Source organism: Rattus norvegicus, chromosome 3 (genome assembly GCF_021556685.1).
Source record: "Rattus norvegicus strain SHRSP/BbbUtx chromosome 3, alternate assembly SHRSP_T2T, whole genome shotgun sequence".
NCBI classification, from domain to species: Eukaryota; Metazoa; Chordata; class Mammalia; order Rodentia; family Muridae; genus Rattus; species Rattus norvegicus.
The window spans coordinates 89,382,015-89,409,574 of record NC_141536.1 but is presented as its reverse complement, the minus strand read 5'-3'; the positions used below and the strand labels follow the sequence as shown (position 1 = coordinate 89,409,574).

Sequence of the window (27,560 nt, the reverse complement as noted above, 5' to 3'; positions counted from 1 at the left end):
CTGCTGCCACAAAATGCTTGGGTTGGGGTGGGAACCACAGCCTGAGGACCTAGAAGCCTGGCCCAGGGCAGCAGGCTCCTTGTCCAGTTTATCCAAGCTGGCTTTGCTGGGGGCTGGGTCTAGGCCTCACACCTCTCCAGATCCTTACCAAACAGCAAGCAGGTCTCCTCTCTTCTCTCTCTAACGCAGTCTGCCTAGCCCTTGTTCCTTCCCAGCCAACTTTTGCAACCACAACACTTTCTCCACAAAGCAGAAACAGCTGGGGTGGGGGGCCTGAGATTTGGCTCCGCCTCCTACTGTATGGGCTAGACTCTCAGAATGCCTTGGGTTCCAGCTGCAGCCTTGTTTTGGGTCAGGCCCAGATGGGCTCCCCAGCCTTCCAGAGAGAGAAAATGCTGCTGACATCATAGTGATAACAGTAATAGCAACAATGATGGTAGCATTTACTGCTAGCATTACTCCTGTGTGTGTGCCAGGACACTATTGCTTTGTTTCTTTCGGTTACAGGCTATATGGTGCAGTGGTTATGAGCACCGCCTCTGTGGTCTGGGCTAGTTACTGAGTCTTTCTGTGCCCTCCTTCCTGGTAGAACGTGAAAGGTAGGAATTCACACCCATAAAGTGCTCAGCATTGTGTTTGAAACATAGTAAATCCTCACTGGGCACCGGCCTTCCTGGAATGCTCTAACAGTCTTCTTTACCACTCCTGTATTTACAGCTGAGGACAGGAAGCACCTGTGTTTAGAACCTTGCACAAAGGTCTCCAGGTTCATGAATGTCTGGGTCACAGCACTACATGCTCTGCTCCAAACATTACTGTATGTCCTCAGGAGTACCAGTGCTTCCTGGAAGCTGTCTGTAATCAACCAGAGCATGGAATTGTGCCTCCATGTATACACAAGACTGCAGAGGCCCTGGGGAAGGGGGCTTTGCTGAGGAGCAGGCTGATGTCACCTGAAGACAACAGAGGCAGCTGTTTTGCCTACAGGTATGTATGTATGTATGTATGTATGTATGTATGTATGTATGTATGTATGTCAGCCATATGCACGCCTGGTGCTGGCAGAAGTCAAAAGAGGCCATCAGATCCCCTGAGACTGTATGTATAGATGATTGTGGATAGTTGCTATGTGGGTGGAAATCAAATCAAATCAAATTCTCCGGAGGAGCAGTGCTTAAACCACTGAGCTATCTTTCCAGTTCTGGTGAACTGTTTTTAAAAATCCTTTTAGGCCTAGACCTCTGAGACCTAGAACTGAAGTCCTGCCCTCAGGTTGACACAGCATTCAGGCATCCCCTACTCAAGCTCCTCATTGGATCACCCTTGGGAAGGCTACAGTGTGTAAGGATGTTCAGCTTACAAAAGGCTGGAGCCCTGAAGACAAAACAAAAACAAAAAACAAACAAACAAAAAAACCCCAAAACCCTGACTTAGCCTCTGTGTTCTCACCTAAGAAACAAGCACATGGGGCCAAACATGCCCAAGAGCTCTTATAACAGTGGCACTGTCACCCAAAGAGGTGACAGCTAGCACTGATAGAGGGCTAATTACCCCTATCCTCACGGTTTTTCTTAAAGCGCTTGCTCGCTCAGCCCCACTGCCACAGATCTTCGAGGATGTCTCGTTTTGTAGAGGAAACTGCTGTTTCTAAGAGCTGAGCTAGTTGGAGCAGGCTAAGCTGACCAACTCCACACTGAGACTAAAGCCCATTCACTTTCCACCCTCAGTGACCCCACAACACATCTGCCCTGGGTAAGGAATATCATATTACACATGGGCCTTCATCTGTCTGAGCACCCAGCCCACCCTTAAGACCTGCAAGCCAGCTCCAGGATGCTTCTTGCCCTATTAGAAGATAAATGTGTGTTGTGAGCATTTCCTACTTGGTGTTCAGGCAAAAATGATACCTACCGTTCATTATTCAGGGTCATTCTTGGGGGATCCAGGTTGGGGTTCTCCATGGACTCCATCTGTGGACATCTCAGGAAGTAGTAGAGTGTATGGAGAGCATCGGGGGACCATGTGATGGGCTGTGGTGGCTGGCGGGCCTGGCGAGCAGGGCTGGTGCCTGGGCACAGAGGGTGGCGCCCCTGCATGTGGTGCATGGCTCGAGAGACCAGATCACCTGGGAAGGAGGGAAAGGACAAGCCTGAGTTCCCAGCCCACGTTCTCCTAGGGTAGCAGCTTCCTTCACTTAGTATAATTATTGTTTACCCCAGAGTCAACAGGCTGAGGAGGAGACTGTCACCTAGATGCACAATAGCAATTTGGTTTCCCTTTCATTTCCAGTCTTGCCTTAACAGCTGAATTACAAACACTTGGCAGGGTTGTCCTCCTCCAGAACTTATGCTAATGTGGTTTCCTTTTCAACATCTCCACTCTCTCCACCGCCCTAGGGGCCTTCCCTCTGTTCTCTGACCATGGGAACCAGCCAAAGCACAGGCTCTGTGTAGAGTCTCTCTTACGCTGTCTTGTGCAAAACCCTGGGCCTTTGGAAGACTATGTACAGAGGATGCAGTTCACTAGAAACCCAACCCAATGCTTACAGTACGAGGGTCACATACATCCCATGTTAAGTTGGAGGCACTGAGACTTACTTTCTGAACATACCCCGACTCCATGTGTTCTGGTCACAAGGAAGCTGCAGTGGAGTATGTGGGCTGTCAACTAGTTGACTCTAAAGCCCATGAACTTCTTTGTGATAAGGGCTTTACCCTGCCTTACAGGAATCCGTGGGGTCATAGGTCCCCATATCCTGTGTTATGTTTCTGTCTTAGTCCTTTCAACATCCTAGCAGTCCCTGACAGGAAATGTCCCATCATTGTGTGAGGCCACAATGCTGAGAAAGGCTGGTCTGAAACCGCCCCACGCACCTGCAGGCCCCTCTGCTCTAGGACAAGTGGCGCCTTTGTGTTCTCCAGGCCTGAGAACTCAGGGGGGCTCTCCTGAGGGCCAGTCTCCCTGAACTCAGCAGTCCCTCACGGATGGCCCTATCCACAGGGAGCCTATGGACCCAGCCAACTCTATAGAGTAGCAGCAATGATCAGGTTTTAACTGTGCTTATGAAGTAACTACATCAGCAGAGACAACTCATTACTTTATCCATCAGCTTCCGTCACTCAGCTTACGGGTGTCTGATTCTGCATTTCTTGTGTTCCAGAGCCCTTCAGAATCTCCCCCACACAAGGCTGTCAGAACTGCCCGATGAGTAAAGGACGTAGTACTGTGCATGCATTTCATTTTCAAATGCTACAATAGTTAAGGCTTGACTTAAGCCTATTGACTGCCAAGTCCTCCCAGTACAGCCACAGAGATGGGCACTGGCTACAAGCAGGGATGAATGACCACAGCTGGAACATCCCACTCAGGAAGAGCCCTCCAGTTGCTACCCCGACCAGGGTGGGCACCGGCTCTTCCCTCCTCACTCTTTTCATTCCCCAAATTATAGTTGTTGCCTGGGGACTCTGGCCAATCCCAGGGCCAAAAGGGCTGGTGATAGTGGGGTCAGGATACTGGCCCATGTCCACAGACTCTTGACTGCATTAGTCTGGGACGGGATATGATATCTTTAAAATGTTAAGTCCTTTAGTGATTTTAATACTCAGCCCTAAAAATCATCACTGAGAAACCTGATTGAGATGATACTCCAGAGTCCAACACTTGTGGCTTCAGATCAAAGGTCAACTACTTCTAGTCTGTGTGCTTTAAGTAATGATCAGAGCCTCAGTTTCCTTGTCTGTGAAATGGAAATGCTAGCACACAATCAATTCTGAGGAGTCAAAGGAATAATAATTGAGAAGCACTTAACCTCTTTGGAACCAAGCCCTTATTTATTAAAGCTGAAGATAATACCAGCATCACTGACTTCCTGTTATCAACATTCCTCCATCCTATCTGAGCCTCCTGAGGTCCTCGGGACCACCACCTACAGTCACACACTGCCCCACAGTTGCCAGGACAAGGAGTCTGGTACTGCAAGGCCAGATCCCAGCCCTGGCCTGGAGCTCCTCGGTGGCAGAAACTGGCACTAAGAGCAGCAGGGGCTGTGCCAGTACCAGCTGAGTTGGTGGCAGAAAGCCGAAACCTGGCTCGCTTTTCTCTAGGTCTAAATGTTGTAACAGTGGTGAAACATAGGACTACAAGAAAGAGAAATCAAAGTGTCTGAGATAGCATCAAAGAGATGCTGTGTTGAGATAGCATTCCAAAAGCTGGACAAGGTAGGAGTCATTAGCATTAATTATTGTTATTGCTTTATTGTTATTGGTGGAGCGCCCTTCGGCAGCTCATTTCGAGCCAGAATGCAGGTAAGAGATTTAAGGCAGCAAGGGGAAAAGTTGCTTCTGGAATTTTCCTTTAACAGAACACAGGACACAGGGGCTCAGAGGTTCAGAAAACCCACGAAGGTGGCAGAGAAGAGTTATCTGGCTTCCTCATCTAAACCCTTGCTAAGGGTAGTTCTTCTCCAAGACCAAGGGACAGCTGCCTGGAGACAACGCAAACAGGACATGTGTAAAAGCTTAGGCAGCTCCACAACCCATTTTTGGCCAAAGCCACAGCTTGCCTTGGAATCTCTCCTGGGTGATTTTTAACTCCTGTCATTTTTCTATTTTGTAAGCTTTATAGTAGACAGAAAAACACCCAACACAACAACAAACCCCATAGGCAAAAATCGCATCTAATCTTTAGAGCCACCTTGGAAGAAGGTTTTTATTTCCATTATAGAAAAAGAGAAAGTAAGCTACCAGGGGTTTAAGAATGGGTCACAGCTGCAAAGAGCATGAAAGTTAGCTAGGACTAGACCTGGGGCCTCACCTCCCCTACCATGCTCTGTGAACTGGGAGAGGCCACACACTGGTACCAGCCAAGAACCTGTTAATAATTCACAGCTTAATTCTAGAAATGAAGAGTGGATTTTTAAAAAGGTACCCATAGGGCTAGAGATGTAGCTCATTTGATAGAGTGCCTGCCTAGCATGCATGAAGCCCGGAGTTTGGTCTGCAACATGGAATAACCTGGGGCTTGCCCCGTCGTGCCTATAATCCCAGCACTTAGAGGAGACAGGAAGGGGTAGCAGGATCAAAAGGTCAAGGTAATTTTCAACTATGCTGGTGAGTTTGAAGCCAGCCTGGGGTACCTGAGACCTTGTCTCAGGAAAAGAAAAATACCTGAAATGACATCCATAGCCATTTGATGGTGTTTATCTAAGAATGACTTTAAAAGTTCTGGCTTTCATTTTACATATCTTATCTCATTTTTCTAGATACCCATTTTAAATCTATTTTGCGATGTTTCGATCTGTAATTGAGCTCAGGGACTCCATGGTCCCTTGGCACAGTGTGCTCATGAATCGTTGAGCTGGCTGGGCTGGGCTGTCATGCAGGTGGATGTTTGGTACTCTTGGGACATCCCTGTATAGTTCTTGAGAAGTGACTGATCCCGAGCTCAAGGAGACCTTGGGCAGAGGCCCAGAACCACCCACTGGGCATGGGAAAGTGAGCCCTCACCCCACTAACCATGACTTGATTAGAGGTGCTGCGGCTTTCATGAAGGTTGTTCTAGCCCTCATTATGAGCCTCAAATAAACACAGCGGGTGAGAGTCTGGAACATAGCACTGTCTTCAAAATAAGCCCTCTAACATCTGGCCACCCTCAAAGAGAAGTGCTTTGTTTTCTGCTGGTTCTTTCTCTTTAAATTTTCATGAGTATGGAAGGGCAGAGCAAGTCCAAGGATCAGAGCTCCCCATGCAGCTAGACCTGTTAGAAGAATGTAGCTTCCTAACCTACCAGGCAGGCTGGCCCAGGCTAGGCACAGAGAGTTAATGCACTGAAAGCCTAGGGTGAATTCCAGGTCCATGGTGCCCAGTGCCAAGTATCACTAGCCTCATTAAAGTCTTTAGTGTCTGAATCAAAAATTAAAATATCTGCCTCCACCTCTGTCCCCTCCCCTACAGAGTAGGTTAGCAAAACTTTTGGTTTCAGAGGGAGGAACCAGGTAATGTGCTATGTAACATAGTCTGTTCTGTTGTCTCTCAGAAGATGCAATGGAGATGTCTTTCCTCAGTGTCCTAAGGAGCGCCAGGCCAAAATAGAGACCAAACCCAGGAGAGTATCAGAAGCCAAACTGGGTGGGACAGAACTCACCTCTTCTAATGCATACATGGGTTTACACTCATGTTCTTACACACATACTGAGTACCAGGAGCTGATGTTGGGGTGGTGAAAGTTCTCTGTACTGGGGAAAGCTGCAGGCAAAAGGGAGCAAGCCTCGGTCCTTGTGACTCTAACATTTTCTAGTCGGAATGGAAAACTAAATTATTTATGAGTAAATATGTAAGTTTCAAGTGGTGGCTAGTGCTTTGAATAGAACTGATGCCACAGATGAGAACTAGAGAAAGAGATGGGAGGTCATTTACACAGAGGACTTGGGAAGGCCTGTCTAAGCGCCAGAACCCAGTGGAGAGCTCTGCTTCACTTTCTCCCCCAAGCCCCATACTCACTCAGCTCGGAGATGCTGCCCACACAGGTAGCCAGGAGTGACTGCTCCAGTGTCCGAAGCTCCAGCTGAGCATAGGCATCTGCTCGCTCATCATGGCCCAGGGACCCACCATTGTAGGGACTGAAGTAGGCAGGGAGGGAGAGGACACCTGTTGGGGAACAAGATGGTGAAGTCACACTGGGAGAAGAAACTCTGCAGACCGTGTCACAGCTACTGTGCCCAGAGCTTGGCCCCATTCTCCTGTCCTGACCAACAGACTCATAGGACAAGCCCGACTGAGTCTTGGGAATGTGGGTCTTTGCTCTGCCTAGTGCCTCAGAGGTCACAATGAGAGAGAACTCAGTTCTGCTGGGGTTTTACTGATGTGTAGACAGAAATTGAAATTGCCAAGGACCTGGCCTGTAGGCTCCGGGCCCTTTACCAGGCTTCATTGGGCCTGAGTGCTACGGTCAGGGTTCTGGGGTGACATGGAGACCTGGCTTGCTCAGTTTTGATGATCACAATCCTGCTCCTTCAAAGGCCAGGTGCCCGCAGTCTTCCCACTTCCCAGCTCAGCCCAGAAGGCCAAGACAAGTCACTGTAAAGGGATGCTGCCCTCTCTACTTCACGAAGGGGACTGTCTCAGCCCCAAGCCAAGTGCAATTAGTGTTTCTCATTAGCACTTCAACAGCAGAGGAGGGAGCTTCAGAAGCATCCCAGGGGATGCCAGCTTGTAAATCTCTCCAGCTCACTGTGTAGTCTTTTAGCCTACACCAGAAAAGCAGAACCTGTGGCAGGAAGTGCTCCTGCAGTCAGAGCCTCCAGCAGGAATTCCCAAATCCTGGGAGCTGTTACTTCTCTGATAGGCTGTGCAAGCTTCTGCCTAGTGTTTGCTTATGTGTTGCTTGGAAAGAAAATAGTCATAGAAATCTTGCCAGTCATTTTCGGGGGAAAAAATCTAAAATTTCTTGAGAAACTGGGAGGGTCCTTAGAATGTGGCAAGACTGAGCTAAGAGTCTCCTCTCTGGCATGCAGGGATGTGACAAGAACACACAGCAGCAGGAGATTTTAGGACAGTCCTCTGGAGTTCATACACACTGTGCTGACATGTGCTACAGCAGATTCCCTGGGCTTTCTGTTAACGAGGGACAATGGAGGAAGAACCTACACAGGAACACAGTAGGAGTAGGAGTCAGGTCCAATTGACTGTGTACCCTTGACCCTCACCACCAGAACTCATTCTGTGGCTCGTGTGTGTGTGTGTGTGTGTGTGTGTGTGTGTGTGTGTGTGTGCACGCACAGCTGTTTAATTCAAGGCCCTTTCACTCATGCATGCTCCCCTCTGAGCCTGTGACATTTCTCTCTTGTGGGGCAAAGGTACATGGGCAGTCCTCCCCTGACCTGGGCCTTCCTGGCTACATCTCTCTGCACCATCCTGAAGGTACAGTGATAGTTCTGTCTACCCATCCTCCTTGGTGCCAGAGTAGCTGAGGCTAGCCCCTCTACTCCTCCCCTTACATGATCACAGCTAGCATTAGTTCCATGAGGCCTGAACCAAAGCACTTCCTCAAATATTTATTTCCATGGGAGGAGGAAGAGCATGTGGCTGGGTTACTCTCTAAAACTTGCTGGGTTCCCTAAGGCAGAACTTCTAACAACTGAGTAACCAAACACATTAGGGTGAACTAGCTTTAAGCATTAAAACGAGTTTAAAAAAAAAAAAAAGAGCCACAGTCTAAACAGCCAGGGTGGGGGTGGGGCTCCTTGGCGGCCCTAGTGCAGTCCAGCATCTCCTCCCTACTCCCTTTTCATTGACAGAAACAACACTGGGACATGTGGATCACATTTGCAGTTCTTATGGCAAGGGCACAGGAAATTCAGCTGACCTGTCAAAGGACTCCCAGTGAGAAATATTATGTCACTAGATCTGGTAACACGAGCAGGCAACTCTTAATAGCTTCCTATTTTGTTAGTTGTCTGCCATTCAAAGGAGCTTCCACTTAATACTGTAGCAAGAGTAATTATGAGCCCAATATTAATAATCAGAGCCACAGCTTTGCCATGAGTATCTTGCTTTTAAGAAATAGTTCCCTATCTTTTTTTTTAATATATATTTTGTTCTTTCAGCAAGGAAAATAATGCAGTCAGTATTAAAGCTGACTTAACGTTTTTTTAATCATTTATTTTTATTTTTATGTGCATCGGTGTTTTGCCTACATGTATGTCTGTGTGTGTCTGGGTGAGGATATCAGATTTTGGAGTTACAGACAGTTGTGAGCTGCCATGTGGGTACTGAGAGTTGAACCTGGGTCCTCTAGAAGAGCAGACAGCAACCGCTGAGCCATCTCTCTATCCCACTTTAAAATGTGTATGTAGAATGCATGTATGGGGCATGTGTATGTATGGTGCATGCACACATTATGCATAGGTTTGAGTGCTCTTACACACTTGGAGGTCAGAGAAGGCCATCCTGTGTCCTGTGCTATCACTTCCTACCTTATTCCCTTGAGATGGGTCTCTCGCCCGTTTGGAGTACACAGAGAGTCCCAGTGACCCTCTTGGGTTACAGGCACATTCGCAGCCACAGCTGGTTTAATATGGATTTCAAACATAGGCCCTGATGCTTGCACAGCAAATACTCTCACTCACGGAACCCATCTCTCCAGTTCTGATTTAGAAAGAGACAGACAGAGAGAGAGAGAGAGAGAGAGAGAGAGAGAGAGAGAGAGAGAGAGAGAGAGAGAGAGAGTGAGAGTGAGTGTATGTGTGTGTGTGCGCGCGCATGTCCCTCAGACTTCATGGGGTGCTATGCTCACCCTTCTCTTCTTACGGAGATCACCAGAAACTGAAAATGGGGTACTAGAATATGAACCTCATCACCGAAGAGATTCTTAGTTGCTGAAATGGAATGGGTATTTTAATTTTGGCCATCTTGTCCATTTAGGGTATAAAGGAGAGGGGATCTCTGTGGGTCTAATGTTTCTAAGAAAGAAACTCAAAGAACAAGAAATGGTTCTCTCTCTCTCTCTCTCTCTCTCTCTCTCTCTCTCTCTCTCTGTCTCCCCCCCCCCCCACGCCTGTGTGTGCAGCATGTATGTGTAGATGACAATTCTCAATGTCTTCCACACCTTTGGTCTGACACAGGTCCTCTCATTGGCTTGAGCTTTGTTCTGCAGGCCAGGTAGATGGCCAGGTGGCCAGTAAGCTTCCAGGGCTCTCTCTGCCCAGCTCTCATTCTCTTGCCATCACTGGGACCACGAATCCACAGAGAGTCATGTCAGATTTCTAGTCAGATTTTCTCATATGGCTGCCCAATCCTTGAATCTTAGAATTCACTTTGTTTTGCAAGGCAGCAGCCCCCTCTTCCTCCTCCTCAGTTCCTAGCAGTACTACATCTACTCAGTTGCTGAACAAGAGATTTCCGAGTCATCCCTCTCCATTCTCTCCTCGGTCCATTCCACCAATCAGCCACCAGGCCTAACTGCTCTTACCACCTCAATATTTCAAAAACTGGTCATGGCCCCTGCTCCTAACCCTGGCCTCCCTGTTCCTCTCACCCTGGCCTCCCTGCTCTCTGTAACTTTCTCACACCTCCTTGTTGCCCTTGTGAAGAAATCCAACTGCCTTTGTTCAGGTGAAACTAGACAGTATCTTTCTTTCCTTCCCTGACACATAGGGGTGAGAAGCAATTTTCTGCTAGTAAACTGGCAAAACTCCCAGCATGTCCCCCAGCATGTCAGCAACTGGGAAGCCCAGCACACAAGAGTGACTTCTTCTCTGAGCTACTACGTTCCGGTGCTGTTCTCTCAGCTGACTCTAGTTCGTGGGTAGGAGTGGAGACAACCCATTTTCTTCCCAGTGAGTCTTCACTAGTGCCTAGAGAGGGTGGTGGTGAGCTGGGTGGAAAACTCCACCCTGAAGCCTGGGAACCCGCCTTCTCACAAGTAGGTGTCACCCAGGAATTAAGTCCGGTTTCTGCTTGAGAGGCACAGTCTCTGTCGGGTACATGCCATACCAGGAGCAGAAGGGCAGCACACTATGTTGACAAACCAGAATTTCAGTTCAGAGGAGAAGATGATTTCATCTGTTTCTCTGAAATACAGGACTAATATGAAGGCATCTCAAGTCCTCTCTAGCACTTGAGGGAACCCCTCCAGACCTCCCTCCATTTACTGCTCTAGTACTTAACTTCTAAATGGTCAGCAGTGGAAATAAATAGAACTGGTGACTGCTGATTTCTCTGTGTTCACTTCACTCACAGTCACAACAGTGTGTGTGTGTGTGTGTGTGTGTGTGTGTGTGTGTGTGCGCGCGCGTGCGCACGCACGAACACATACAGGAGTGTCTGTGTGTGTCCCTGTGTAACTAACCCCCAACCTACCACCTCCCGACTCTGACAGTATTGAATATAAAAATGTCTTTTCTGTGGGACTGATTGCAGTTTTGATTTTTCAGACACTTCATCCTAAAGCCAGCAAGGCTGCAGCATAACTTCCCTCCAAACTCAGCAACCCATTACGGCATTCTCCCTAGACTTGCAAAGGCCTCCTGTGCGGTGAGCCTCCTTACTGCAGATCTGTAACTGCAGCACCCTTTCCCTGCTTAGGACCCTCTCCACCTACCACACATCCTTAAAACAAAGATCAGGACACACAGGGTTACTTTTTTTTACTGTTCTCGTGAGGACACATGAGGAGCTGGGGGCTTGGGTGGAACTCAATCTACAAGCTTCTGAAACCACAATTTATACCACCCCAAAATGGTTTCCAAAAGGCTTGCAGAATCCCACTCTCCAAAAGTGTTTCTACTCTCTGATTTGGATTTTGCCATGGAAGGGGTGGGTAGGGAGTTGACATGGTTGGGTTTTTGCTTGTTTGTTTGTTTTGTTTGAGGCGAGGTCTCGTGTATTCTAAGCTGTCTGCAAACTCCCTATGCAGTTGAGGATGGCCTTGAACCCCTGCCTTGAACCCCTGTATGTTCCAAGTGCTGAGATTATAAGCTTATACCACCAGGTTTAGCTCGAGATGAAATTTTATATATAGAAATTTAACACCCAGTTGCTGGGTATTAGCCATCCTTGGATAAATCACTAAGAAGCAAAGGCAGGAATATTATTCAAAGAGATTCAAATGAGGCACAAGGCAGTGGATCCTAAAACCTAACCGAATGCTATTTATCCTGACAGTCTAAGCTGGGAGGCGAGGGCAAGGGCGCCTCATGAGGCAACGGGAAGAGGAACAAAGTAAGAAGACGAAGTTGAAAGTGGCTTGAAATGCGCCTGGAAAACTGTCAATCATTCATAGAATGCAGATGACTCATCGAGAATAATCAAACGAACAGCTAATGCCTGGGTCAATCTGTCTTGTGGAGTTCAAACGAGGACAGCATTCTGAGACAGGGAGAGAGAAGTCTTTGTGTGTGCATGCACATGGAGCAGGGTGTCTAAACTGAGAACCAAATGCTGACCACCAGTGACTACCGAATGGAAGCAGACTTGTACATAGTCTATACTCTATGCCCAAACTTCTGAGCTCCTTCAAAGATCTACCAGTAAGCTATAACTATAGTGACTCATCCTCCCATAGACACAGGTCAACATGGGCTGGGCCACTTGACTAAAGCCTTGCTAGCAAACGGCAAAGTGAAATGCAAGCTGAGCAGCAACCACACTGCCTCTTAGAGGGGACTAAGGTTCAGACTCCAAGGGTGGGCGCACAGGGCTCTCCCTATTTAACCTGGAGACACATGCTTGCCTTCCCATCCAAACTGCAATTTCCCTCATCTCTCCCCATCTCTCCCCCTCAGTACTGGAGACTGAACCACCTAAATAATAGGCAAGTGCTCTCCACTGACCTCCTCTCCTTTTTTGAGATAAGAGTCTCACTAACTTGCCTGGGCTGGCCTTGAACTTGTGATTTCTACTGCCTCAGTTCCAAAGAGGCTGGGGTTATGGGCCTCTGGCACCAGGCATAGTTCATGTTCTCTTTAAAAATTTATTTTTATTATATTTATTTATTTTGGGTGAGTATATGAGTAAAGGTGTATGGGGGGCAGTGGGACTGATCTTCCCTCTCCACATGTGCACATGGAGATAAGAAGAAAACTGTGGATTCTCCCCTTCCACCATGGGGGTCTCAGGGATGGAACCCAGGGCTGCACAGGTCCTCATGCTTGAAGACAAGAGCTTTACCCACCAAACTATCTCACTCCCCAACTCCCTCTTTTAAGGGCAGAAATTAAAATCAAATAATCATCACTGTTTGGTCAATACCAGAAGATGGTCTTCCTGTCAGGTTTTGTGGGTGAACCAGAAGCTCATCACTAAGCAATAAAATGAAAGCACATGGTTACAACTGTCCAAGAGACACTCAAGTTGTTAGCCACTCACTTTCTCCTGAGAAGAAGGGTAGTTAAATGGCAGGCTTACCTGGCTAGGGGCTGAAAGCCCTGACAGCCTTATTCTGTCAGGAACTGGTGGTGTGGCTATCCTCTCCCTTAGTCTCTCAGTGAAGCCTAGACAGGGCAATGATTTGGAGAGAAGGAGGGGGCCAACAAAACACTAGACTGCCCCACAAAATAGAGCTCACGACTTCTCGAGTCCTCTGGAACATTCTGACACTTCCTTCTAGTTTAGTAGACATCATTTGGTCACAGACAACATACTGGCTGTTCATGAGGAAGCCAGCCAGTGGAGACCATGGGATGTTGCTCAAGTTGTCTGAGGCACAAACTCAATTCAAATACAATCTCTTTACTGATGTTGGCTTCTTTGCAAATCATTAAGAGAAAGCTGTTTAAGCCCATGTATCAATTCAAAATATTAAACCTACAGGTGAACTCTGGAAAAGCCAGCAAGAATCACAACGAAGGCAGCTTGGACAAAAAAACCTGCTGTGAATTACTGAGCTCCTTCCAGTGCAAAGAAGCTCTGTGTTACTTTTTAAAAGATTCTAGGTGGCCTCTCTCCAAAGGATTGGTGTAACACCGCAAGAACTTGAGTGACCTGGGAAGCACAAGGCTTGGAATGACCTCTTAAAAGAGGAACACCAACTCATAACCATGGTGCTTTACCACATTCTGTCCTAGTCCCAGGGAGGGAAAGCACACTAATCCTGTGGGCTACTTTTATCAACAACACATTCAACACACACACACACACACACACACACACACACACACACGTACACGCACATGCACATGCTAGCCTCTGCTGCATAATGAGTTCCAGGCCAGCATGGGCAACTTATTGTCTGAAACCCCAAATAAGCAAACAAAAAGGCAGACACAGGAGGATCTCTGGGAGTTTGAGATCTATATAGTGAGTTCCAGGCCAGCAAGGGATATGAAGTGAGACCCTGTCTAAAAACACCCAAATGTTGTGAGCCAATGGTTTGAAATACTATCTAGCAAAGATTGGACAACCTCATAACATTAAAGTATTAGGAATATATGAATACATTAATAAAGAGTGTACCGTATATTACTCTTACACTGATTATTGATTTTTATATAAAAAGGATGAACATGAAATCTGCCTGAACTGTAGAACAGGATATCTATGTATATCATTTGTTACAAAAGTCAAAGTCGATTCTTTAAGATTGTATAGCAATAAGCTGTGATCAGGCTTGCTGAAAGACGTTCTTAAATAATAATTTACAGTTAGAACCAATGTTTATGATGCTCTCATTTGGTCTTATTTTAATTATATGTATGTGTGGGTTTGTGCAAATGGGCACGGGTGTCCCTGGAGGGCAGGCGATGGCCCTGAGTGTCCTGGAGCTGGAGTTAAAGTCTGTTGTGAGCCACCTGATATAGGTGCTGAGGGCGAACCCAGGTCCTCTGCAAGCGCTCCTAACCACGGGGTTGTGTCTCCAGGTCCTACTGCACTTTTCACACTTGCTGGACCCTGGGGAATAGTATGTCACAGTATGGCTGTGACCTTCTCTTCACGAAGGTGCCATCGTTCAGCGACTGAGAAACCTGCCTATGTTTCATGTTCTTTGAGAACACAGATTTCAATGATTCTTTTCACCTTTCTAGTTTCTCCCAGCAATTCTGGGTCAAAGACTTTTTTCTTAGCTTCTTCAAATAGGACTACTTGATATATGCACTGATGACAAATTTACATGAACAAAATGATTTGGGGCACGATCTCACTCTGTGTGGAAATTTGTCTTGAAGGCAAAGATGATTTCTTTCCCAGGAAAAAGTAAAGCAGCAAGAACAGCAACAAAAACCCTCTACTCTTTCATAGTTAGCTTAAAGAGCATGGGGTGGAAGCCATCTAACATTAAAGATAGATATTTTTGGATAGTAGATTTTAGGGGTTTTCCCCCATTGTTCAAGGTGTTTTTAAACAAAACCCTTATTAACACAACCATTGCAGGCCCCTTACCTGGCCTGCTGTGTCTGTGAGACGAGGTATCATTCACAGCCACACAGTAGCTGGGCCACCTTTGTGGCCTGTGCAAGCTGCAGTGCACTGGACTCTGAACACAAGATCTGGAAAAGTCCTCAGAGCACACAGCCAGCTTACAGCCACAGCCCTGCCCTGTCTACATGGAGGCAGGACTTCCCATCCTTTTCCAAGAAGTCATCCTGAGCTGCACCTCTGCTTGGGTGGGGAGTGGTGCTGCCAACCCAAGAGGAGAGCGAGTGGGGCCTCCCAGTGTCAGCTGGTACAGAAAGAGAAGGATGCAAGGTGGGTGTGTGCCTAGAACAAGTACAAGTCATTCATTTCTTGGGGAGTGAAAAGGGCCAATTATCACAAGGTCTGGGGCAGGCGGCCAAGGCAGTTATTAATAGAACATGAATGTGTTAGTCGGAAATGCTGTACACTGGAGTCCTGCTTAGGAAACATACCTGCTGCTGTCAGCTTCCCTTCCATTTCCAAAGGAGTCTGATCGCCTTAGGTAATTTAGAAGCATGTGTCTCAGAGACCAGGGTTCTGAGCCCAGCCTGGCTAGTTACACTAGCTGTGTAACTGAAGTAGTTGCTTCACCTCTCTGATCTTCAATCTGTTCATCAGTATCTGGAGCCTAACGACAGCTAAGTCTGACTGAGGACTGAAAGAGCTCACCACGCAGTGAGAGGCCTAACAGACTGTGTTGTAGGTAGAAGTATTTTTTTATAAATGCCTTCAATAATTTCAAAGGTCATGAGATTAACACCATCCGAGAAAGGGCCACACTACTCTGTTATTTTTTAAAGACCACGATAGCTCTTATTTCACAATTGCACAAAAGTGGTCATTAATTCTACATTCATTCATTCTTGTACTCAAAATGATTGGTGCTCATCTGCCTGTCAGAAGCAGCTGTATTCTAGGAACAGACATAAAGGAGAAGGCGGGTCACTGGCCCTCAGGAGAAGCCTAATGAAGGAGGTGCAGAAGGCCTAGCTGCTGAGTCAGCACTGTGCCCAGAGGGCTGCAGTGGTGGCCCTACAGAAGGGAAAGAAGCTCTGAGCCGAGGTACTCAGGTGTGGTGGCTAAGGAAGACTTCCCAGAGGTGGCAATGCCTCAGCTGCTTGGAGGAAGAATCAGATCTTGCTGACCAGGTGTGGGATCCCTTATCATTGCCCTCCAAGGCTGAAATGACAGGCAGTGTGGTGCCACTCTTACCTGCCATCCCCATGAACTCTGAGCATCTGAACTCTGACCCTCATGCCTGCATGGCAGATGCTTACACTGCTGAGCCTTTGCTCTCCTTCTTGAGATAGGGTCTAATAAGAACCCCAGGCTGGCCAAGAACTTTCGACTCTCCTTTCCTCTTCCTCTCAAGCGCTGGGATCATCCATGTGTAAGACCACATCTGGCTCATTTCAGTTTCCTCCATATATTTCACTCTTCTCAGCTATGAATAGCATCTCATCTAACTAAATGTACCATATTTGTTTACTCACTCACTCCGCCACTATCTTCTTTGAGCAATTGTGGAGAAAGTGTACAAACATCCGTGAGCAGATTTCTGTGTGGGCAGAAGTTTTCAATTTCTTTGGGGAAATACCAAGGAGTGTAATCACTGAAGCGTCTGCTAAGCATATATTTAGGTTTGCAAGGAAATTCTCACCGAGCCCCTGTGCATTTCCACCAGTCAGGCATGAGGTTTCTCACCAGCACGTGGGGGTGTCCAGACCGTGGACTCCAGTCACTCTAACAAGTGTCAAGGCGTGTCCAAGTGCTGTGTCAGGCTTCACTTCTCCACAGTTGATACACAGTATCCTGACATGCATTTGCTTGGCACCATGGACCCTCTTGGGTCAATTATCTGATAAAGCCTTTGGTCTGTTTTAGTCAAAATTTTTGGAGTTCTCAGATTGCACCCAGCACAGGAGCCATGCAACATCTTACCACTGAGCCACATCCCCAAGCCCTGGTTCATTTAAAAACTGGGTGCTCGGTTTTCTTATTATTGTGAATATTTCTCTGTATATTTTGAATAACAATCTTTTCTCTGATATGTCAACTGCAAATATCTTCTCCCTGTTTGTGGTTTTTCATTCTCTTGAAAGTGTAACTCGCAGAGCAATTTTTGCTATTTTGAGACAGGTAAGCTCAGGCAGGCTCCAAACTCACTACATAGCCAAGGCTGCCCTTGAATTCCTGACTCCCTGCCTCTACTTCTCATTCTAGGATTATAGATGTATGCCACCATGCCTGGCAGAAATCTAAAAAGAAGTGGGTGGTGTATATGTGTATATGTGCGTGTATGTGTGTCTGCACATGTGTAGACCAGAGGTTAACATCTAGCGTCTTTCTCATTCTCTCCCTGCTTTTGTTTTTTGGCAGGGTCTCCCAGTGAACCAGGAGCTCACCGATAGGGCTATGCCGCAGACCAGTGACTGCAAGGATCCTTCCATCTCTGCTCCCATGCTGGAGTTTTACTTGTGGGCTGTGGCGACAACTCAGGTACTCATGCTTGGATGGCAAGCACTTCACTGACTATCATCTCCCCAGCCCCCAGAAGGTCTGGAGTTTAATGCATCCAGCTTACCTTTCTTTCACAAGGATTGTAGTTTTAGTGTCCCATCTGAAAATTTGCCTACCCAAGACCCAAGGTCATTTTGTTTTTTCCTGTTATTTTCAAGAACTCTTATAGTTTTGTATTTTATACACAGGACCATGATGAATTTCTCCCTCATGAAGTTCCTCAGCTGGATGTAGACCTGGATTCTGAGATTCTGGCTTCTAGTCCTGGTCATGCACGCAGGCCTGCGATGTCCTGTCCTGGAAAAGTCAAGACTATGATACTCTGTGCACACAGCCCGCATGAGAAATCTCACTGTGGGGAAGAGAGGCTGAAGGCAGGCCTCTTGGGAGGGCAAGCCTTCCCTGGGGAGTTCCTTTGTCCTGCTGTCCTGCACAAAGGAGTTCTGGTCTGACTGTAGAGTGTGCGTGGCTATTGTACGCTTCTGCTGCAATTGTGGGCTTTGGCCCAAAGCCCCTTGCTGTCAGTTTTACAAGCTCCTATTTGCAGCCTCACATTAGGCTCATTAAGAAGATGCTCCCTGTGGGGCCATAAAGGCACATGGATGAGCGGAGAGTGAGCTTGGGAGGCTGCCTATGATCTGCCCACCAACACTGAAGGGGACCTATGGAAACAGTGAATCAGCCACTCCCGGCTGGAACCGGGCTGGCAGCTTACCAAAGCAAAGGCGGCCTGTAAGCCCTTCCCACAGCTTGCTGTGGCTTCCCTGTCTTTGAATGAGGCAACCTATATGTCTTATAGAGTGTGGTCCTCTAAGCACATAGACGCCATTCTCAGCAGGTCTTCTGGACTGGCCTGCAAGTAGCAATCATGGCTGATCATGGCTTGGGCCTATGGACTGTTGATACTTTCTTCATGGAAAGGAGTGGGGAGGATTGCTGGCTCCTTAGCTGCAGATCCAACTACTCTGCCTAGTCACTTGTATGCCATTCTGCCCTAACTATGTGACCTCAGGTCTTGGGGAGGGGTAGAGTATATAACCCGGGGAAGACAGTTCCATCTACACAGCCATGGGGGAGCCATCACCTATGCTGGGTGAAGACTTTCCACACAGCTGCCTTGGAGTCACTCACTGTGGTGGTTTGAACTGTAAGTCCCCATAGTGTTAGGTATTTAAACTATTATTCCCCAGTTGGTAGTTCTGAGCGGATTTAAGAGGTGTGGCCTTACAGGAAGAAGTATGCCACCGGGGACTGGCTTTGAGAGTTTAAAAACTTGGAGCATTCCCGGTTCACTCTTTTGGCTTCCTGTTTGTGGTTTAAGGTGTGAGCTCTCCAGCCACCAAGCTTCACTGCTGCTTCCACCCTACCATGACTGACCCTTCTTTTTCTCGAACCATAATCCTAAATCAAACCTTTCTTCTGTAAGTTGCCTTGGTCATGATGCTTTAATCATAGCAATAGAAAAGTAATCACACACCATGGCTCCTTCTAGTACCCATGCTCCATAAGGAAGCCCAAGATACTCAGTGGTTCCCAGGGTGAACCACTGGGGAATTGTACTTTAGCTTGCTGTTGGGAGGAATTCTTACAACAAATGGAATCTTTCTTCTACTCCCCTCTACTTCTTATTTCTCCTTCCTTCCTTCCTCCCTTCCTTCCTTCCTTCCTTCCTGTCGTTTTTGTTTGTTTTTAAATGGAAACTTTTTATTTTTCCACTGAGTACACTGGGAGCGGGAAAATGGGCTGGACTATAGAGCACTATCTGCAGGTTAAGTAAATAGGCTAGCCACAGGAGCCAAGGAGATGAAGATCTTCCTATGTTTGGATGACGGACGATGAAGTCTCTTTGTGTAGCGCCCAGGTGTGTAACTTGGGCGTGTGAAGAACAGTTCACATCTGCTGGTGTGCAGTTGTTCTAGGACATTATTAGCATGAGGCTCACTGTGAATGCACCTCCAGTCTGTGCCTATGCTAGGTCACTGGATGCTGGGCTGCCTGCAGTTCTGCAGTACCATTCCAGTCTAGCCTGACCTGGCCTCCATCGTGATTGCCAGGATAATTTGGGGATTTTTAGGAAGGCAGACTGACCCAACAATGAGTCAGTGGGCCTTCACCTCCTACATGTAGATGTGAGGCCCTTTAGTTCTACACTCACTGTGACTGTTGCCACAGCACAGTGTTGCCTGATTCCCTCACAATTTGGCTGTGATCTTCTCTTTCCAGGTGTGTTTTCCTGGCCTGGGTAATGTTCTGCATCCCTTGCTGGTGGCCTCTGCTCCTGGGGCTGACTCTGTTAACTGAATCACCGGCTAGTCAGTGCCGCTCAGGTCTCACAAAGAAGGAAGTGCCCTGCTGGCCCGCACGTCATACCATGCCCACTTCAGATCACTGCTACAGAGCAGAAGAGCCACCTTTTTGAATAAATTCCAAAAACATTCTTTGCACTGTGGCTTCACTGACAAACACACATTTAATAATCCTGAAAAACAACAAAAACAATATCCAGGGCTGGAAGGGGAAGTACAGAAGACATGGGCTCTGATCCTACTCGGTGCTTACTGCCGATTCATGTGTCACAGTGAGTTAGCAATGCTTCATAAGAACAACCATCCCATTCCTGCCTTGCCTTGTGTCTCCCTTTGGTTCCCCACATGGCCACATAAGGACCCAGTCCTTGACCCAGAACTCTCTCAAGAGAGCTCATCTTGGGGCTGGGGATTTAGCTCAGTGGTAGAGCGCTTACCTAGGAAGCGCAAGGCCCTGGGTTCGGTCCCCAGCTCCGAAAAAAAGAACCAAAAAAAAAAAAAAAAAAAAAAAAAAAAAAGAGAGAGAGCTCATCTTTAGCTCGGACCACCAACAAATCCTCACTTAATGTTCCCCGTCTTTGCTGCCCTCCCCTTCTACCCAGCGCTGCTTCTTCCCAGAGCCCTCCCTACAGCAATGTATCACTCATGGGTTAGGCAGCCCCAGCCTTACTCACATGGCAGCCTGGGACAAGCAATGTCTACTCTGAGCCTCAGCTTACCTGACTGTGAATGGGAATAATGATTAGAGAGGACTGAGATGACATGATGTCTGCTGATCTCTACAAACATGCTGTGCTGTCGCACCCTCCCAGACACACCACAAAAATAGATGGAAAGAAAAGAATAACTGAGATACTCTTAACTAGTAAAGCAAACCAGAAGCCTTGGCTCTGAGGTGGCATGGCTATTCTGGAGGTGAGCAGCAGGGAGGCAGACACTGGAGGACAAAGTGGGACTCCTTCAGAGAAGAAGAGGAAGAGCCAGCCTGGGCAGTCTGGTCTCCCAGCTCTGCTCTTGAGCCACAGAGGGACCAGAGTGCTGGAGTGTTGGTATACAGTGCCTGCATTGTTATGGCTGGTGTGGCTGGTGTTTACAACAACTCTGCGTCCACACAGGGCTTGCAGACTGCAGGCCCGCCCTCTTCATACTTTTGCCTTGAAAAGAAACGGGGTGGGGGCAGGGAAGAAAGGCCCTGCTTGGAAAACAAATACCTGTGATGCCTGGGGACACTTCCATAGTTGGCATCACTGTCTGCCTCACTTTTCCTGACTCAGATAAACACTGGAACCAGTCAGGAAGGATGGGCCATCCTGTCTAATTCTAGACCCGTCCTCACTCATAGATGTTGTCCTCTATGGGAGAGAAGCCAGACCCAGAACCCTCAAACAAATGACAAAGCTGCTTCCTTAGAGGGTTCATACTGCCTACTGTGGAGGAGGACGGGACCTGAGCAATACGGCCAGAGCACATTTTTGGGCACCCTGTAGGTAACGGAACTCTAATTTTAACATTAAAGAATCCACACTCCAAGGGGCTGGAGAGCCTGCAGGAGACACCACAGTTTGTAAGCATAGGTTTGCATTCTTAGTTGGTCAGTTTTTAAACACTGAATTATAAAACTCACTCTTGCAAAGAAACACTCAAGAGTGACATTTTTGTATAGCCACAGTTGTAACCGTAACCATTAATTCAAATGTGTTTGTCGGGGTTGGGAATTTAGCTCAGTGGTAGAGTGCTTGCCTAGTAAGTGCAAGGCCCTGGGTTCGGTTCTCAGCTCCGAAAAAAAAAAAAAAGAAATGTGTTTGTCACTGTCAAAGGAACATGTACCCAATCACAGTAAAGCCCCCTTTTGTTATCTCTTCCAACTAGCTTCCAATTCCTGATCCTACTGCCTCAGTCTTCTGAGTGCTGGCTTATAGATGTATGCGACCATGCCTGATTACCGTACTGTTTTACTTTACTTATTACACGAAAGGCATTTTCTTGTCTTTAAATGTCTTTGAGCGTTACTGCCACCTGCCTCCCAATATGCTTCTCCATATGCTCTACCCTCCTCTCTCCTGAAGCTCACATCTGTGCAGGAGGCGGTGGCAGGGCCTCTGGTTAGAACCCACCAGGAAGGGAATAGAGTTCTCAGGAGAAGCCTGTGTGGATAGACACATGGCTAACATGGACATGTGCACGCTTCCCCTTTACATCCTTGCCACGATTAGTTTTGAGAAAGCAGAAGAGGAATAGGTGAACCTGGGCCTGCAGCCTACTCCACACTCACGACATCCAAGAGAGGTGCCTTTGTGGTTACAAACCATGCTACGGAGTAACACACAAGTGAAGAACTATGGAAAGCACACAGAGGTTTCCCTGCTGGGTTAGTCACGTACCAAGTGGAATGAGGCTCCAAATACCTAAGGTACCTCACAGAGTATGTGATAACTACATGGTACGTGGAATATAAAATGGCTCAAAAAATGGTACCCCTGGCCAGGGAGCAGACACAGAAGGCTCCTGTGAGCTGGTGACGGGAGCATGGTCACCTCAAATGTGATGGACCAAAGTGATGACTGCCCTTCTCTGCCATGTCAGCAGTCACTGACTGCTTTGTCATAATCACTTGACAACTGGCATCTGAAAAGAGTTTGTACATACGTCTAAGTGTGTGTATGTGTACCAAGTATGTACAAGTACCCATGGAAACGAAAAGACTTCAGAGTCCCTGGAACTGCAGTTTTAGGTAGGTTTGAGCTGGCTGATGGTGCTAAGAACTGAGCCTGGGTCCCCTGCAAGAGCAGCAAGCACTCTTAACCGTGGAGCCATCTCTCCAGCCTCAAGAGAGCCTCTTCCTTTCTCTCTTATTTTCATTACAAACCTTACTACAGATTAGGCAACTTTCCCCCTTGTTTAAAATTGTCTGTGGCCCAGTAAGGGATTTCCCCCACTCCTGGCTCCTCCCAGCTGAAGTAAGAGACAGAGGTAGGAGTATTTCCCACCCTCCCCAAGGAGGCAATCGCTCAAAGGGAATCATGAGTCACTCAGATGAGCTTCCGGTGAGATCACAGGGAGAAGCTATTTGTGGACACCTTGGCTGAGACAGCTGACAGCTGACTGACTCAGTGAGGCGGGGTGGGGTGGGAGTGGGAGCAGGAACCTGCTATAGTGGATATCAGAAACTTTAGGATCCCCTCCATGGCCTTCTGAGAGTGGAGGCTGTAACCAAACCTCAGAGTCTTGTTAAATTACCTAGGACTTCCCCACCTAGAGGTTCCTGGTTACTTTAACTGATAACAAGACTATGCACTACATCCATCTGAGGCTGGCCCCGCCCCTGGAAGGAGGGATTCCAGTGCTGGGAACCTCAACTCCTAGGAACCTCTTAAACGCCAACTACAGCTCTGCACCCCATAGCACATGGGCACAGTGCTAAAAATATGGAAAGGTGGTTGTCAGGCAGTGGTGAGCCTCGGGGATGTTCAGGTGAAGTTGCTCAATGAGATCCTCCCCAGTGGGGCAGGGCAACGCTTGCTGCTCCTGTTAGTCTCAGAGGTTCTGGGAATCCTGGTTCTGCTCTGGCTCCACGAGGACACTTAGAGATTGCTTCATTAATTAGCTTACAAGTTTAATGTCTTCTCCCTCCTTTAAACCAAGACTGCAAGGACTACCTGGACAGAGGCTCAGGAAATACCTTGTGGAAATAGCTGAATGCCACTAAGCAGCTGGCTAACCATCATCCTCAATGCCTGAACCTGTTTCTCTATCTGCAAAACGGGCATGGATTCTCTCCTGTGTTAATACTCAAATCATATAAAGCCCTAATCCCAATGCTGATTCAGAATAAGAGTTCAATAAAACACTAAATAGTAACCTTCCACATCCCAAGAACTTGGTGAATTAACTTTTGTTCGAGGAGTACCAAAAGGGAATGAACGGGGAAGATCAAAAGAAACTCACCATCCTAAGAGGATTTATCTATTAGAGACATCCAGGCCTGAGAGGGATCCCCTTGTGTCTCAGCCACAAAGCAGGGGTCCTGCTGATTCCACTTCTAGGAGGCAGTTACAGCAATTCATCACTAATTGTCATCTGGCCATGCTCTTCTTGATCTAGAATGATGAATCCCTGCTAAAGGGTCTAATTAGCCACAAGAGTCGGTCTTAGCTAAATGAACACTCTTCGTGCCCCCGGGTAAGGAGATAAGACTGGCAAGGCTGAGGGAGGCTGGCCTTCCTGCAAACAGTGCTTCTAGGTAGCAGAGCCTTAAACCTAGAGGGCTGCAGGCAAGGCAAGGACCTACTAGGCTTCCCTGATGCCTCCGTCCAGAGATGGGATGACTACCAGGCTAAGGCAGAGATTGAGGATGGACTGACCTCCCGCAGAGCCGCTGGGGACAGAGAGTTCTGTGAAGAAGAGAAAGAAGAGGCCCGTGGGAAGTCACCGAAGATTCTTCTCAGGAGAAGATTAAAAGTGGACAAAGAGACATAGGCTAGAAGGGAGGGGTGGGGATACAAAGAGGAATACAGGGACTTTATTTCCCTTGAAAGAAGAGGTCATTGGGAACAGTCTATTCATTTGAAAAGCAAAATGTGCATTTGACATAGCTGAGAAGTAGGAGAACTTTCTCCTTCCTTTGCTCTTGTAGCTATTAGGAGAAATCACGTTTGTCTTCCATCCCTGACCTGCGTGACAGGTCGGAAACAAAGAACTCGTTTTAATGTACTTTTAGAATTTTATTTTTTAAGTTATCACATAAAACAATGGGTTTTGTTACAGCATTCCTTTTGATTTGTGCTGGCTTCATCTGAAGGGCTGTGAGAACTTGTTTCCAGTGCTTGAGAAGGGCACTGTGGCTTTTCTCACAGCATTTAAAGCCACACATCACTGCTAACCGGCTGTAGAGAACCCCATCTCTTTGCCCTGCACCCCTCCCCCTAGTTTACTGATTTGCCCAGGGAGGCCTCAGGGCTCAAGGCCAGGCTGGGATCTCTGGGGAAGGCAGAAGTGATTGGGATGCCGATAAATCAGGCATGTTGGGCCGGCTGGGAAAAGGCAGATAAAGAGACAAAGACAGGAGGAGTGGGAATAACAGCTTAGCTCATGTGAGCTGCAAAGTCTCTTCTTGTGGCTCGGCGCCTTGCTGGGCGCCGGTCATGTTGACCCTTTCTGTGATCATGGGAGGTTTCCATCTGCATGGAAACATCACCTCCACCAGAGTGCTATGAAGAGATGCCCTGCTAATGGACTAGGGAGAGCCATTGCTGTTGATGCCTTCCAAGGCTCCCCAGGACTGGAGCTCACTATAATCCCAGATGGCCGGCTGTAAGCAGTTTCCTGTTGCTGCCATCAACTCCTCTGGCAGATTATTTATGACTGTGATAAAAAACCAGCCATGTTTGAGCATGTTCTCACATCCTGAATGGTCATCTGTGTAGCTCTGAATGTGTGGTTCAGGCTGGCTTCGCTGGGGCCCTGGGATAAATGGTGAGGAATCACATAGGTGAGTGATGTGCTCGATTTTCTCTAAAGTACGACATGGTGTGTGTATCACTAAAACGCAAACACCCACAAAGGCTAGAAGTCCATGAAGATGAAGCCTTGGGACCATGGATGAGAAGGCTCCTTTCCAGGCCACATCACATCCAACTCACATACACTTCTGCATCCCACTCTCTCCACGTAGGAGGCTAAAGGGATCTTGTGAGACAATCGTGCTGTAACTGACATTAATTCCCTCCTCCTCTGAAGAAGGTAGGTCAGGACTGAGCAGAGGAGGCCACTTCTACCTAGGAATCGGTGGTCTCCTCTGAATGTCAAGTTCCATTTTACCTGTTTCCCTGATACAACCTGGTCCAGTCCATCTGATGGCCAGGGCTGAGAGGAGCAGTGTGCTCTACACGGGATCTCGCCTTTGTTTCTGGGGTTGCGTGTTCATCTACGGGGTTTCTTAGATACCTCAAGGCTGAGCTGGCCAAGACTATGCCTAGTTTCTGTCTTAATCTCATTTTAGATTTAGAAGGCTTCATCTTCATGGACGTCCAGCCTCTGTGGGTGTTTGCGTTAGTGTGACACACTCACCACATTAGTACTTTAGAGAAAATAGAGCACGTCACTCACCTATGTGCTTCGTCGGGAACTCTGATTTGCTTTGTGGTATAAGGTTAAGTCCTCCATGAAGGGGCTCATCTCTGCTGAAATGAATCTGCCACTGTCTCTTTCTTTCTTTCTTTCTTTTCTTTTTTTCTTTTTTTGGAGCTGGGGACCGAACCCAGGGCCTTGCGGTTGCTAGGCAAGCGCTCTACCACTGAGCTAAATCCCCAACCCCTCTGCCACTGTCTCTTACAGCACCTTTCCTCATTTCTGACAAGGACCCACTGGAAACCCACAGTCAAAGGGCAGAAATGTATCTCAGTATGAATGGGATCTTTCCCAGAGAATCAGAGTTGCTAAAGACCCAGCAGCACTGTTTAACAGTTAGGGAGAATGGATTTCCCTCACCACAAAGACACAAAGGTGTCAATGGACATCGATTTGACAGTTCACAGTAAAATCATAACTGCAACTGCTGTTCAGCATAGCCCTTTTGCCCTGCCTGCCCAGGCTTTCCTTTTCCTTTTTTCTTTCTTTCTTTCTTTCTTTCTTTCTTTCTTTCTTTCTTTCTTTCTTTCTTTTTTTTTCAGCAAGGTAAGGTTGGGGTAGGTGGGGGAGGGACAGAGTCCTGTTACCTTGATTAGGCAGTTCCCCTAAGCCCAGTGACCCTCCTGTCCCCTTCTGTCTCACTCTCTGCCTCACAGTTATAAGGAATCTCTGACTCTGCCCTGTCCGAGAGTAGGATGTGACTCGATCCACTAGGAGGGAACCCACGAGTGACACTTTGCTTCCTTCATTGTAGAGCCTTTGCCCACACTCATCAGACAAATCGGCAGAGATTTCCGATCACCTGGTGTTCTACTGCCCATTCCCAGTTCTCCCTGCTCGTGCTCGTGCATGCATGGAGGAGCTTAGTCAGACTGTCCCTTTCTAGGACTGGATTCCAGTCCACTGGTGAAAACAACTTGAGGACCAGATGGCTCTCTGTGGTTTGGAGAAAACAATTCATTTCTTTTTGCCTTAGTTTCCTCATGGTTTCTCTTATTCTAATGTGTAAACATCTTTGGCCTTTATCGTCACTGAATGAGGCCAAGGTTTTAAAGTCCCTGGCTGTGTTTAAGTTGAAAACTGTCATGACCTTAGAAAGGGTATGGGAAGGGCTGGACACTGAGAAGTGTCTTGTGACAGGTCCACAGGATGTCTTGTCTCCCACCCCACATATGCCTTAGCATACATATGGTACACAGAGGCACTGTGGCTATGCATCTCAACAACTGGTCACTAGATACTGCAACTGTACTCCCTGGGTCACTTTCCTCCTAAGGCTGGGGGATGACTCTAGAGAGTAGCTGGACTTATAAAAAGTCTCCCTTATAAATGAGATCAGGACTCGTTGCTGCATGGGTGACTGACGCTTTCGGCTTTCTTGTTATGAGTGCAGCTCTGTGAAGTACCTCTGTGTCACCCTGAATCACAGCTGACCACACCCTCCTGACCCAAAGTGCTAGGACTCTGAATCTAGAGGGCAGAGGGGCAGGTGGGGCCTGGAGCTGGCTTCTAGGATAGGTTTTGTTTGTTCTCGTCATGGGGAGTATCAGACTGCTTTGTGAATTGTGGAATTGTGAATCCTAACCTCTGTGTGGCCAGCTGTCAGGTACTCAGTACATAGTGTATAACACACAGGAGTGGTAGTGACAGTGAGGCTGAGGTAGTGACAACAGACACATCATTCTCATTGTTTGGCCCATGAATGCTTGGTGAGCAGCAG

General features: G+C 47.5%; 1 protein-coding gene across 1 annotated transcript in view; it reads right to left on the bottom strand.

Annotated features, from left to right (window-relative positions):
- Positions 1-27,560, bottom strand: part of Abtb2 (ankyrin repeat and BTB domain containing 2) — a 153,713-nt gene that overhangs the window by 33,670 nt on the left and 92,483 nt on the right. The window contains 2 exon segments of the mRNA NM_134403.2: positions 1,912-2,125; positions 6,498-6,644. Of these exon segments, the coding sequence (NP_599230.2) occupies positions 1,912-2,125; positions 6,498-6,644 (361 nt within the window).